The sequence below is a fragment of the Giraffa tippelskirchi genome, chromosome 7 (genome assembly GCF_054371585.1).
Source record: "Giraffa tippelskirchi isolate mGirTip1 chromosome 7, T2T-mGirTip1v1.2.pri, whole genome shotgun sequence".
In the NCBI taxonomy this organism is placed as follows: domain Eukaryota; kingdom Metazoa; phylum Chordata; class Mammalia; order Artiodactyla; family Giraffidae; genus Giraffa; species Giraffa tippelskirchi.
This window is the reverse complement of record NC_137281.1, coordinates 68,930,302-68,942,370: the sequence shown is the minus strand read 5'-3', so window position 1 is coordinate 68,942,370 and position 12,069 is coordinate 68,930,302. Positions and strand designations below refer to the sequence as shown.

At 40.9% G+C, this 12,069-nt stretch overlaps 1 protein-coding gene across 9 annotated transcripts in view; it reads right to left on the bottom strand.

The window, feature by feature from the left end:
• Window positions 1–12,069, bottom strand: part of EPB41L4A (erythrocyte membrane protein band 4.1 like 4A) — a 279,429-nt gene that overhangs the window by 39,711 nt on the left and 227,649 nt on the right. For 6 of the 9 annotated variants that reach the window (XM_081505745.1, XM_081505746.1, XM_081505740.1 and 3 more), the window contains 2 exons: window positions 8,894–8,984; window positions 5,807–5,890 (listed from right to left, as the gene is read on the bottom strand). In XM_081505745.1, coding sequence (XP_081361871.1) covers window positions 5,807–5,890; window positions 8,894–8,984 — 175 coding nt within the window. Of the gene's footprint in view, window positions 1–4,737; window positions 4,852–5,806; window positions 5,891–8,893; window positions 8,985–12,069 lie in introns of all 9 variants that reach the window. The other 3 variants (XM_081505741.1, XM_081505742.1, XM_081505744.1) reach the window with 1 other exon arrangement.

Sequence of the window (12,069 nt, the reverse complement as noted above, 5' to 3'; positions counted from 1 at the left end):
ATATTACTCATCCATTAAAAAGAATACATTTGAATCAGTTCAATGAGGTGGATGAAACTGGAGCCTATTATGCAGAGCGAAGTAAGCCAGAAAGAAAAACACCAATACAGTAGACTAACACATATATATCGTATTTAGTCAATCGGTAAAGATAACCCTGTATGCGAGACATCAAAAGAGACACAGATAAATAGAACAGTATTATGGACTCTATGGGAGAGGGCGAGGGCGGGATGATATGGGAGAATGGCATGGAAGCATGTAAATTATCATATGTGAAACGAATCACCAGTCCAGGTTCGACAGCATGATACAGGGTGCTCGGGGCTGGTGCACCGGGATGACCTGGAGGGATGGGATGGGGAGGGAGGTGGGAGGGGGGTTCTGGAAGAGGAAAACATGTACACCCATGGTGGATTCATGTCAATGTATGGCAAAACAAATGCAATATAGTAAAGTTAAAAAATATGAAATAAACTAATTAAATAAAAAAAGAAAGACTGAGAAGGACAGGGACAATTATAGGGTATTTAGAGTGGAAAGGAACAAAGAATGAGCTCCAGCTCTTGATGCCAACAGTCAGCAATGTCTAGTCCCCTCAAAACACACATGCCCAATAAGAGACCTTTCAAGTACCACACAGAACCAGACAGAGGCTCTGATGCTCAGACAAAAAGATTGTCTACTCTCTAAAATCAAAACTGTCTTTCCCCTGGATGGTACCCATGAAAGGATCCTGTGTCCACTCAGCACAATTATGTCTCTGTATTGCACAGGAAGCCAGCAGAAACTGTATTCCATATGAACATTATTAAGTCTGGATTTGGGAATGTGTGTGCTCCCAACTATTTCAAGCAATTAGTTTAGGAAAAAAATACTGTAAATCTTGATATGTAATGTAAAAACTTGATAAATTCACTTCTAAACATTAAAATCTAAATGACTATCTGCTCAGTGTGTGTATTTTATTTAGGGAATGCTGAAAAAGTACACTAATAATTTAGGGTGAGAATCTATAAAAACCTATCTGTTAACAATAATCATACCATCACAGATTCTTAAAATATTTAGTAATTCCCACTACCCACATCTCCTCAATACACATATACAAACAAATGCACTTTATAGTGTTTCCCAGTGATGTTGACTTGTTTTTTTAAGTGTTGGAAGGGAAAGGAGAGCAGAAAATCTATTCCCCTGCCTGTTTTAAGTGATGACTCATTAGCCTTGCCTTTTTCAGACATACAGACGTGGACCCAAATTCTGGATGTGTGCAAGGAAGAGTTACTCTTTTCTCCTCAAGCCAGTTTTCTCATCTATAAAAGTGAGATAATAATGCTGGGCCAGGTATTTTTCCATTGGTCCTCAGTCCCATCCAGACTTAGCTGTAGTCTCCCATGTATTGCCAAGATGAGAGGCCTGAAAATTACATCTTCCTAGGCTTCTCCACCACTTAGGTGCTCAGGTGAGACTTGAAGGCAGGAGAAAAAAGGAGGCAATTTTGCTTCGGGCAGAACCTGCAGCACTTACTGTTGCATTCCTTCAAAGTGAGGCTTCCACGGCATTAGACGTGCTGGTGCCTTCTCCAGCAGTTGCAGCAAGAGTCATTCCTACAGGGGTGGTGCCCCCGGTGGTGTCAGCGCCAAGCACAGGCTCCCGGGGGCCAGCTCAAAGGCAGAAGCAGCTTTGAATCTTTGGGTGACTTCCCCATCTCTCCTGCTACTCCTGCAGCCCAGGGGCAGCACAGCATGTAGGTCACAGACACTCGGTCTTTTTGTTCCTTCAGTCCTGCTCACACCTGTACGCTGATCCCTGCCTTAATCCTTCTCTGCTGGAAAGGCCTACTGACTGAGGGATACATTACATCAACTTCGGTAGGGTATCATAAGGTTGAAATGAGATAATACATAGCTAGTAAATGGCTGAGTACTTGGAACATGGTACATGCAGGCTATTTTTCCATTATTCTGTCTAATCATCATGGGTTATGATCTGGCTCCCCCTTCTCAGTCCTGCTGGGTTAAGATGATGACCTTTCTTTTCTTAACTTTCAAAGGATTTTGGTGAAGTGGACCTGGTTTGAGAAAGTTACAAATGAAGACTCTGGGAAACTGGCAGAAGCAGAAGGAATCAAGCAGGGATGGACCAGCAAGTGAGTATGAACAAGGGCAAAGAAAACAGAGGCACCTCTGCTTTCTAAATCCACAGTGCATACAAAAAGAATCTTGATGGTTATCTGAAAACATGACTGGAACGTCTCATAATTTGGTTACTGTCGTTGTTGTTCAGTTGCTAAGTTGTGTCCAGCTCTTCATGATCCCATGGACTGCAATATGCCAGGCTCCTCTGTCCTCCACTGTCCTCCACTATCTCCTGGAGCTTGCTGGAAATTCACATCCATTTAGTTGGTGATGCTATCTATTCATCTCATAATTATAAGTCACTTATAAAATACCACTCATGTAGGCACCCAAAGTAAAACATAGTCCCCATCAGATAGAAATAAAGTGAATTTCACTAGTAAGTGATTTCTAGGTCTTCCTCTCTTGGACCTGTCATATTGCCCAGCCTGCTTTGCAGAGAGGGTTCAAAACTGCTATACAGGAATTTTTCTTTTTTTGATTAAGCACAAACACACAAGTATATTCACAAGAACAATCTGACCTGCTGGGTAAAATGTAACAAGACTCATTTTCTCTCTTCTTGAAAGGGGTTATACTCAAGTTTAAGCAACAATATCAGTCTTGAGAGCCAATAACTCAGCCTCACCTAAGAGGTATCTAACATGATCTTGTCTTACCAGTTCAGTTCAGTCTCTCAGATGTGTCTGACTCTTTGCGACCCCATGAACTGCAGCATGCCAGGATTCCCTGTCCATCAGCAACTCCCAGAGCTTGCTCAATTTCACGTCCATCAAATTGGCGATGCCATCCAACAATCTCATCCTCTGCCATCCCCTTCTCCTTCCGCCTTCAATCCTTCCCAGCATCAGGGTCTTTTCCAAGGAGTCAGTTCTTCGCATCAAGTGGCCAAAGTATTGGAGTTTTGGTTTCAGCATCAGTCCTACCAATGAATATTCAGGATTGATTTCCTTTAGGATGGACTGGTTGGATCTCCTTGCAGTCCAAGGGATTCTCAAAGGTCTTCTCCAACACCACAGTTCAAAACCATCAATTCTTTGGCGCTCAGCTTCCTTTATAGTCCAACTCTCACATCCGTACAGGACTAGTGGAAAAACCATACCCTTGACGAGATGGACCTTTGTTGGCAAAGTAATGTCTCTGCTTTTTAATATGCTGTCTACGTTGGTCACAGCTTTTCTTCCAAGGAGCAAGTATCTTTTAATTTCATGGCTGCAGTCACGATCTGCAGTGATTTTGGAGCTCAAAAAAATAGTCAGCCATTTCCCCATCTATTTGCCATGAAGTGATGGGACCGGATGCCATGATCTTAGTTTTCTGAATGTTGAGCTTTAAGCCAACTCTTTCACTCTCCTCTTTCACTTTCATCAAGAGGCTCTTTAGTTCTTCTTCGCTTTCTGCCATAAAGGTGGTGTTATCTGCACATCTGAGGTTATTTATTTCTCCCGGCAATCTTGATTACAGCTTGTGCTTCATCCAGCCCAGTGTTTCTCATGATGTACTTTGCATATAAGTCAAATAAGCAGGGTGACAATATACAGCCTTGATGTACTCCTTTCCCGATTTGGAACCAGTCTGTTGTTCCATGTCCAGTTCTAACTGTTGCTTCTTGACCTGCATAAGATTTCTCAGGAGGCAGGTCGGGTGGTCTGGTATTCCCATCTCTTTAAGAGTTTTCCACAGTTTGTTGTGATCCACACAGTCAAAGGCTTTGGCATACTCAATAAAGCAGAAACAGGTGTTTTTCTGGAACTCTTTTGCTTTTTCGATGATCCAACAGATGTTGGCAATTTTGTCTCTGGTTCTTCTGCCTTTTCTAAACCCAGCTTGAACATTTGGAAGTTCATGGTTCACGTATTGCTGAAGCCTGGCTTGGAGAATTTTGAGCATTGCTTTGCTAGCATGTGAGATGAGTGCAATTGTGCGGTAGTTTGAACATTCTTTGGCATTGCCCTTCTTTGGAATTGGAACGAAAAGAGACCTTTTCCAGTTCTGTGGCCACTGCTGAGTTTTCCAAATTTGCTGGCATATCGAGTGCAGCACTTTCACAGCATCATCTTTTAGGATCTGAAACAGCTCAACTGGAATTCCATCACCTCCACTAGCTTTGTTTGTAGTGATGCTTCCTAAGGCCCACTTGACTTCACATTCCAGGATGTCTGGCTCTTGGTGGGTGATTCTGGGTCATGAAGATCTTTTTGGGTTGATGAAATCTTGTCTTCTCAGGTCAAAACATTTAAATCTTTTACATATTAATGTATATTGTTAATCCAATACATATTATATATACATATTATACCTACTATATAATACATATTTTCAAAATAGTATATATATTTTGAAAAATTTAGTCTTAACTACAATACAGAAAGTAAGTTCCCATCAATATTTTATGAAATCATCCTCTGAAACTCTGGCTTTTTAAGAGAAATGCTTCAGGACCTCTAGCTTATTTCATCTCAACAAAACAAAAAAACTCATAAGCTCTCTGTTATCGTGAGGGGACAAACAGTCGTGACACTATGAGAATAACCTGGTTAAATTGTGACTGGGATCTGGAACTGCTGCTGAAAATTTAAAACCGACAGCTTCTTACCTCCTCCTGGTGGGCTGCACAGAGTCATTGTCGCTCCCACACGAGGGGTTTCGGCGGCGTGTGTGAGGGAACTTGGGGGATTTCGTGCGGCCGTTGGGGGAGTTATAGAGTCCGCTGGAGTGGAAGAGGAATGGTCAAGGATGTCTGCAGAGGGCCTGGAGGAGCAATACCCTAACCTGGACCTAGGAAGTGTTCACAACTGCACATTCTCTACTGGAATACTGGATCTCGGGCACATGGTTCTCTTTGCTGACAAGATTTATTGAAAGAAGAGTAAGATCTAGTAAAATAAATCATGAAAGTCTTCACTTTGCAGGAATGGGCTTGTCTCACTAGACTTCAAAAGAAATGAGCACACACAAATGATGGCAATAGTAACAACAATCGGCATATATGATGAATCTACACATGCTAGCTGAGGGCTTTATACTCATTATCCCAGTTTATCTCCAGGTCAACCCTAGTCACTGAAGTACAGTTATTAGACTCATTTATCAGAAAAGAAAACAGAAATACAGAATATTTAGTTAAGCAGCCAAGTACCCAGGAAAGAGGCAGAGTTAGAATCTGAACCATCGAGTGGTCAGACCTGGAACCATCATTCAACTTATCAATAAATTATGAAGCAGAGCTGTCCTTGGTATGGTAAATGTGAACAAAATTATCTAAATATTTATTTATTTCTAGGAATAAAGGTCCCCTAAAAGCACTATTCATCAACGGTAGTTTTCAACTTAAGTTTTAACAAGAACGATGCAATTGGGGAAATTATCATTAATATGTCACTTCAAGTATCCAAATGACCACCTAATCCATCCTCACCACCTTTCAGGCAGTTTCTTATTATATGCAAGTTTTCCTTTCTGTCTTTCCAGGAGAAAGTTTCATGTTAGGACACATCCTGTTGACTTCTACTTCAGAAGTTCTCAGTCATGCTGATTTAGGCATCTGCCTGCCTTGTCCACAGTTAGTCATCGACAGCCACAAAGCAAATTCCATTGTTTAACAAGCTGCAATTGCTAACCCCATTTATACTGTTCTCCTTTATAAAAACAAGGATTCTCTTTACCTCTGGGGGCCATTTTCTTCCCACGGTGCATGAGATTTGCTTCTTTGGGTATCAGGGCTGTTTTCACTCTTCGCTTTCTTAAAGCTTTAATTTAAAAACACAAAACAAAACAAAACAAAGAATGGAAAATAAATTAACTAGAAAATAGAAGAAAATTAACTCACATACTTATTTCTTCAGTAAAATTATTTAACAAATGTTTTAAAATGTGTGTTTTTATTTATACCTCTGACTCATTCCAGAAAAAATGTAAAGTGGCTGCCTAAAAAAATAATAATAATAATAATAAACTTTCCAGCTGTACCTTGGGGTTCTCTTTTCCCCTTCTTTCTTTCTAGTTTTACTGCTGTAAGTCAACCAAATGCCAAGTCATCAGTTGTTAAAAGAAACTTTCTAGAGTCCACCTGCAGTATGAGAAGGGGCTTCCCTGATAGCTCAGTTGGTAAAGAATCCGCCTGCAATGCAGGAGACCCCGGTTCAATTCCTAGGTTGGGAAGATCTGCTGGAGAAGGGATAGGCTACCCATTCCAGTATTCTTGGGCTTCCCTTGTGGCTCAGCTGGTAAAGAATCCACCTGCAATGAGGGAGACCTGGGTTCGAACCCTGGGTTGGGAAGATCCCCTGGAGAAGGGAAAGGCTACCCACACTGGTACTGTGGCCTGGAGAATTCTGGCAGGATGAGAGAGAAAAAGGGGGAACCAGCAAGCCAAAAACACAAGGCTGACAAGAAAGGAAAGCTGAGTATTCCGGCTCATGTGGCTGGCTTCCTCTTTCAGGAGTGGTCAGAGATCACTGCCTTTGGATCTGGGTCTGAATTTGTGCAGGCCGGTCAGCTCTGGACAGGTTCAGGCCACCCGAACTGACCTTCTCTGCCCCCAGCTCCCGCCTTATCTTGGCTTCATCCTTCCAAATCAGAAAGACTTTCTAATCTTATTTCCTGACCTAGTATCATCTTTCTGTCCTAAGAATGTAAATATAACTGAGTTGTTATTCAACCTCGACAAACTGTTTTAGAAACACCGGGAGACACAAGGCAGGGGCTCATCAGAAGCCTCCCGCCAGCAGGGGAGGAGGAAAGGTGTGTCACCTCTCACTTCCCTGGGAGCCTCCACTTCAGAAAAAGATAGAGCTACTTAACTCCTAATCCATGTTTAACCCCAGCTTTTTGAGGAATCCTCTATTTAATTGTCCTGGAATATAGTCATAGCAGAGTTCTTTGTAACAGCAAAGAAAGAGGAGAGAAAAAATGACAAGGTCATTTCAAAAAATGAAAATAAACTTGTACCCTAGTATATGATATTCATCTAGGGAGTTATAAAGCCTAAAAAATTAGATATTTGACAAAGGCATGTTAAAGAGCACTAGTACTGATAGAAGGTAGGTATATTTTATTCATGTTATTCTTATAAAGATTAAAAAACATTTAAAAGATCAAAATTCTAAAGTAAAACCTTAATTTTGAAAGGAGGAAAAGTAATAAATATGGTATGTAGAAAGAAACAGTAGAAAGTTTGAGTGTGTTTAATAAATCAGAGAGAAAAGAGAAAAGGGAGATTGAGCAGAGGAACTGACAGAGAGCAAAGGAATAATGAAATCTCGGGGGGCAAATTAATTGAATGCAGTCTCTGAGCTAGTTCTCATCTGGAGCTTGAGTGGGAAAATTTGGCAGTCCTTCAGGTATCAGTCCTATCGGCAAGAATGCATTTGTGGAGCAGACTGAACTCCTTTCATACACTTTAAAAAGGCCTGGGATCTGAATTTCATGCAAGATGACCGTTCTTATGTCAGACTTGCCATAAGCATACCCTGTACACACAGATTCAGCTGACGCTCTAGCCACAACTATGAGGCTAAGAGAAGCACAGTAAATGAAAGTGCACGCAATGCTAGTATAAAATAGCTAGTGGAAAGCTGCTATACAACACAGGGAGCCAAGTCCAGTGCTCTGTGATGACCTAGAGGGATGGGATGGCAGGGAGTGGGAGGAAGGCCCACAAGGGAGGGGGTATACTTATGGCTGGTTCTTGCTGTTGTACTGCAGAAACCAATACAACATTGTAAAGCAATTATCAACCAACTAAAGCAAGAATGCAAAAAGAGAAAAGAGGAGGAACGTGTACGTGAAAGCAAAGAACTTATCATTCCAAAAAGAGAATCTGTACAGGGAGCATCCTGTACCTAAACAAAAGAAAATGAAGGCAAAACCTTGGGGGAAACATTGCAACTCTGAGAAATTTCATAACTTAGAATTATTTTGCTGAGAAATCATACACTATATTCCTCCAAGTAGCAACAATCCAATTGAATGAAAACACCATTACTTACTAATAAAAGATGGAGTAGATGACCTAAGAAGTTTCTCAAGGTCACATATTTCCGACTGCTTGGACTTCTCTAAGATGAATATGGAGTACTCTCTATAGAGAAACCGAGCTCTCTATAGAGAGCTCACTATATGTGCAACATCCTGTTCCATCAACATAATTGGAGATAGGAAAAAGTGACGCTGAAACAGTGTCTGAACAGAGAACAAGGCTGATCTTTCAGGGAAACCATCCACATAATATATTAAGAGAAAGTCCTTCCACTGGGGGATGCTGCAGGGAAAATTGATGCAGAGGACCATGACAACTCTTCATACATATGCAATCGCCGCCTTCTGAAATCCTGCACCTCTAAACGCTATAAACCCTCCTTCCAAGGCCACAGTTCAGTGCACTGCTATAATGAACGCAGTACATTAAACGTGAATACTATCTATTTTACTTCCCAGGTCCCCCCGAGTTAGTCCATTATATCATGCCATTTAAAACAATCACATGGGATTTTCACTATGTTGTGGAGAAGGCAGACCACAGACTATCTATAACTTCATCGTGCTATGACAGCAGGAGCATTTCCCTCAAGTGAGAGGGACATGTCCTGATTCTTTACATTTTACTGGCATCTTAAAGTATTCTTTGGCCCACAGACTATTTTCATTAAAAGTACTAGTTAATTACCAGAGTGCTTCTTAACCTTGACAAAAGATAAAAAGCATGTCTGTGACAGCAGATAGCAGTGTGTCCTTTCAGTTAACTGACTGACCTTTTTATTGGTGAAGGTGCGATAATTTTAGTTGTTCCTTCATTTTCTCCATTTTCCATGTTCGCAGTTACCCGATTTATGCTGTTTGATCCTAGTAGCAAAGCAGAGGAAAGAAAGAGACAGTGAAGAAGGAAATAAAAAGGAGGCAGTGGTCAGAAAAACACAAAAGAAACGTAAAAAAATTTTTTAATGTAAACGTAGGGACATGATGGCGCACTGTATGGTAAAATATAATTCTAAATACAGAATGAATTGCTCAATAAATCTGAGATGATATTTTCTGAAATGAACTAAACCCTGAACATAACAATGTCCAAGGGTTCTAGGTTATGGTACCATTTTAAAATGGGACGTTTTGAGACTTCAGTGTTTACAAAGTTCCCTCATCATGGACATTCTTTAAACCGTTAAATAAGAATCTAAGCTATTTAGTACTATTATACTGGAATGTAAGCCATTCTAATCAGTTTTTGACAACTATGTTGTGAAAAAATTACTGTTTCTTGGCATGCCATTGACAACGCTCATTCTCAATCAAACCTACCCCAAATATTTCAGACCTGAAAATACTCCAACTCATAATGCAAATGGCAAAAACAGACTAATATAGATATGATTTGTATCACTCACATTTTTTTAAAAAAAGTTTTCAACTGTGTTTTTTAATGTGAACATCCTTAAAAGGCTAAAACTAACTTTTTAAAAGCTGTTATTCCCCAGATTTGCACACATGCTAGATGGACCAGTAGAGGGCACCCCCAGCAGACCCAACAATGGAAACTGTGATGAAATCGGGCACAGCAGCCAAGTCCATCCAGGACCTCTGGATCCCACTCCTGGGAGAGAGGCTGGTAAGCCTGCAGGGGTGAGAGGTACAGGCGCTGATGACTAGTCTTCTCCTCTCGAGTGGCACGCCCCCCACCCTGGGAGGATGGATGCCTGGAGTCCTTGTTCAGCTATGTGGCAGGCAGGTGTGTCTTCCTCAGAAAGCCATCTTGTATATCCATGGGTCAAGTCCTTCAATCCAAAGTATAATCACCGCCAACAGTTCTCAAGTTCTAAGATAAGTCTGTAATACTAATAACAGCTGACACTTACTGAGCACTTACTACATGGTGGCTGCTGTCCCAAGTGAAAGTCGCTCAGTTGTGTCCGATTCTTTGCGACCCCATGGACCCTCTGTCTATGGGATTCTCCAGGCAAGAATACTGGAGTGGGTTGCCATTCCCTTCTCCAGGGATCAAACCCAGGTCTCCTGCATTGTAGGCAGATTCTTTACCATCTGAGCCACCAAGCTGTCCTAAGTACTTCTGGTCTATTTACTCATATAATCCTCAAAATAATCCTCTAATATGGATACTAATATTTCCCCATTTTAAAGATAAGAAAAACAGGACTTTGCCAAGGCCCCACAGCTCATGAGCAAGGGTCCGGCTTTAAAACCCACCAGTCTGGCTCCTGAGAATTAGCTCAAAACCACCACAGTACACAGCCTTCCATGACCACCGTGCCTCATCCTCAGGAGTCAGTCGAAATTAAGGGTACACTGGGAGAAACAGACTCTTTGGAAGATAAGTGAAAAGAATGCCCAATGAGGAGAACATTTAATAGTCAACTAAGAGAACTCTCTGTCAAGGGCAACCAAGCTTGAGAGATAACAAGAGACACACATGAGCACCCTGAAGTTGGCAATTCCCTCCAGGACATTGGGAGGCAGCTTTGACTACTCCTCAGGAATGATAAACGTTAATGAACACACCTTAGACACAGAAAGCAAACAGGGCTTTCAAATAAGTGCTCCATAAACTATCATTGCAAGCAATTTAACATACATTCAGTACGTGAATTTTGTTCCAGTTTTGGAATCCTGAAGTGAAAAGGTGAACCTGAAGATACGTGGCATTAAATGTAAGCTCACATGGGAGCAACATTCATAATTCAGGCATTAGAAAAGAGTATGGTCAGATAAATGGGACACAACCAACTCCCCCTGCACAACCCCCAACGCTATCAGACACCGGAGTGGCCAGTCACTGACTATTTTGCCATAACCCTTAATAAAAATCACAAGGGCATATTCCCAAAATGGCAGGTGCAGATTTAAGAAGGAGCTGCTTCTCAAAAGTGGGAACTCTGTGTGATATGGCCCTGGGACAGTGACAAGAGGGATTAATTCATCTGTGCCCCAGACAGCTGATGTGTCCCCATATCAATATTTTTAATATTGTTAATGTTTTTAACATTTAATGTTTTTTAAATGCAGCATTGTTCTAAGCTGGTATTACTAATATATAATACAAAGGAAATTCACATACCCAGGGCTATTTCCCAGGCTGGGGGAAGAAGGGGGCATATCATGGAAACCAGCCCAAATGCCTAGTGGCAATAACAGCAGTGGAAGAAGCAGAGAGTGAAAGCAAGCATCACTTACACTGAAGTCCTGTGCAGTTAGCTGGTGAATAAACCTGGATTTGCTTCAAGTCTTATCACTTTTGACTGAGCAGTCAGTCCCTTTTTGGTTTTTTGGGGTTTGTTTTGTTTTTTTTTTTGGTGTTTTGTTGTTTGTTTTTTGTTGTTGTTTGTTTGATTTTAAAATTTTTATTAGAGTATAGTTGATTTACAATGTTGTGTGACTTTCTGCTGTACAGCAAAGTGAATCAGTTATACATACATACACCCACTGTTTTTTAGATTCTTTTCTCATGTAGGTCATTACAGAGTATTGAGTAGAAGTCCTTGTGCTACACGGTAGTTCCTTATTATTTATTTATTTTACACATAGTAGTGTCTATGTGTCAATCCCAATCTCCCAATTTATCCCAGTCTTCCTCTCCCTACCCCTGGTAACCGAAATACTGTTGAGCAGTCTTTTCTTAGTCTTGGGGAAAGTGAGGCTGCTTGATCACTTTCACCAAGTCTCTTTCCCAAGCTTGCAAAAGCTTAATAAACAGGCAGGCCAAAAACTGAGGAATATTTTCAAATAGAAAATTTTCAAACTATATATGTATATGTACTTCCTTAAAGAAACCAACATTTAGTTATTCACAATACCTAAGTCATAATTTTTGAGGTCAAACATTAGCTCTATGGTTTTCTCGAAGAATTTCAGGAAAAAAAATCACGTACAAGCTCTCTCAGACAATCACAGACACAACAGGAAAATGTCTTCAAAATAA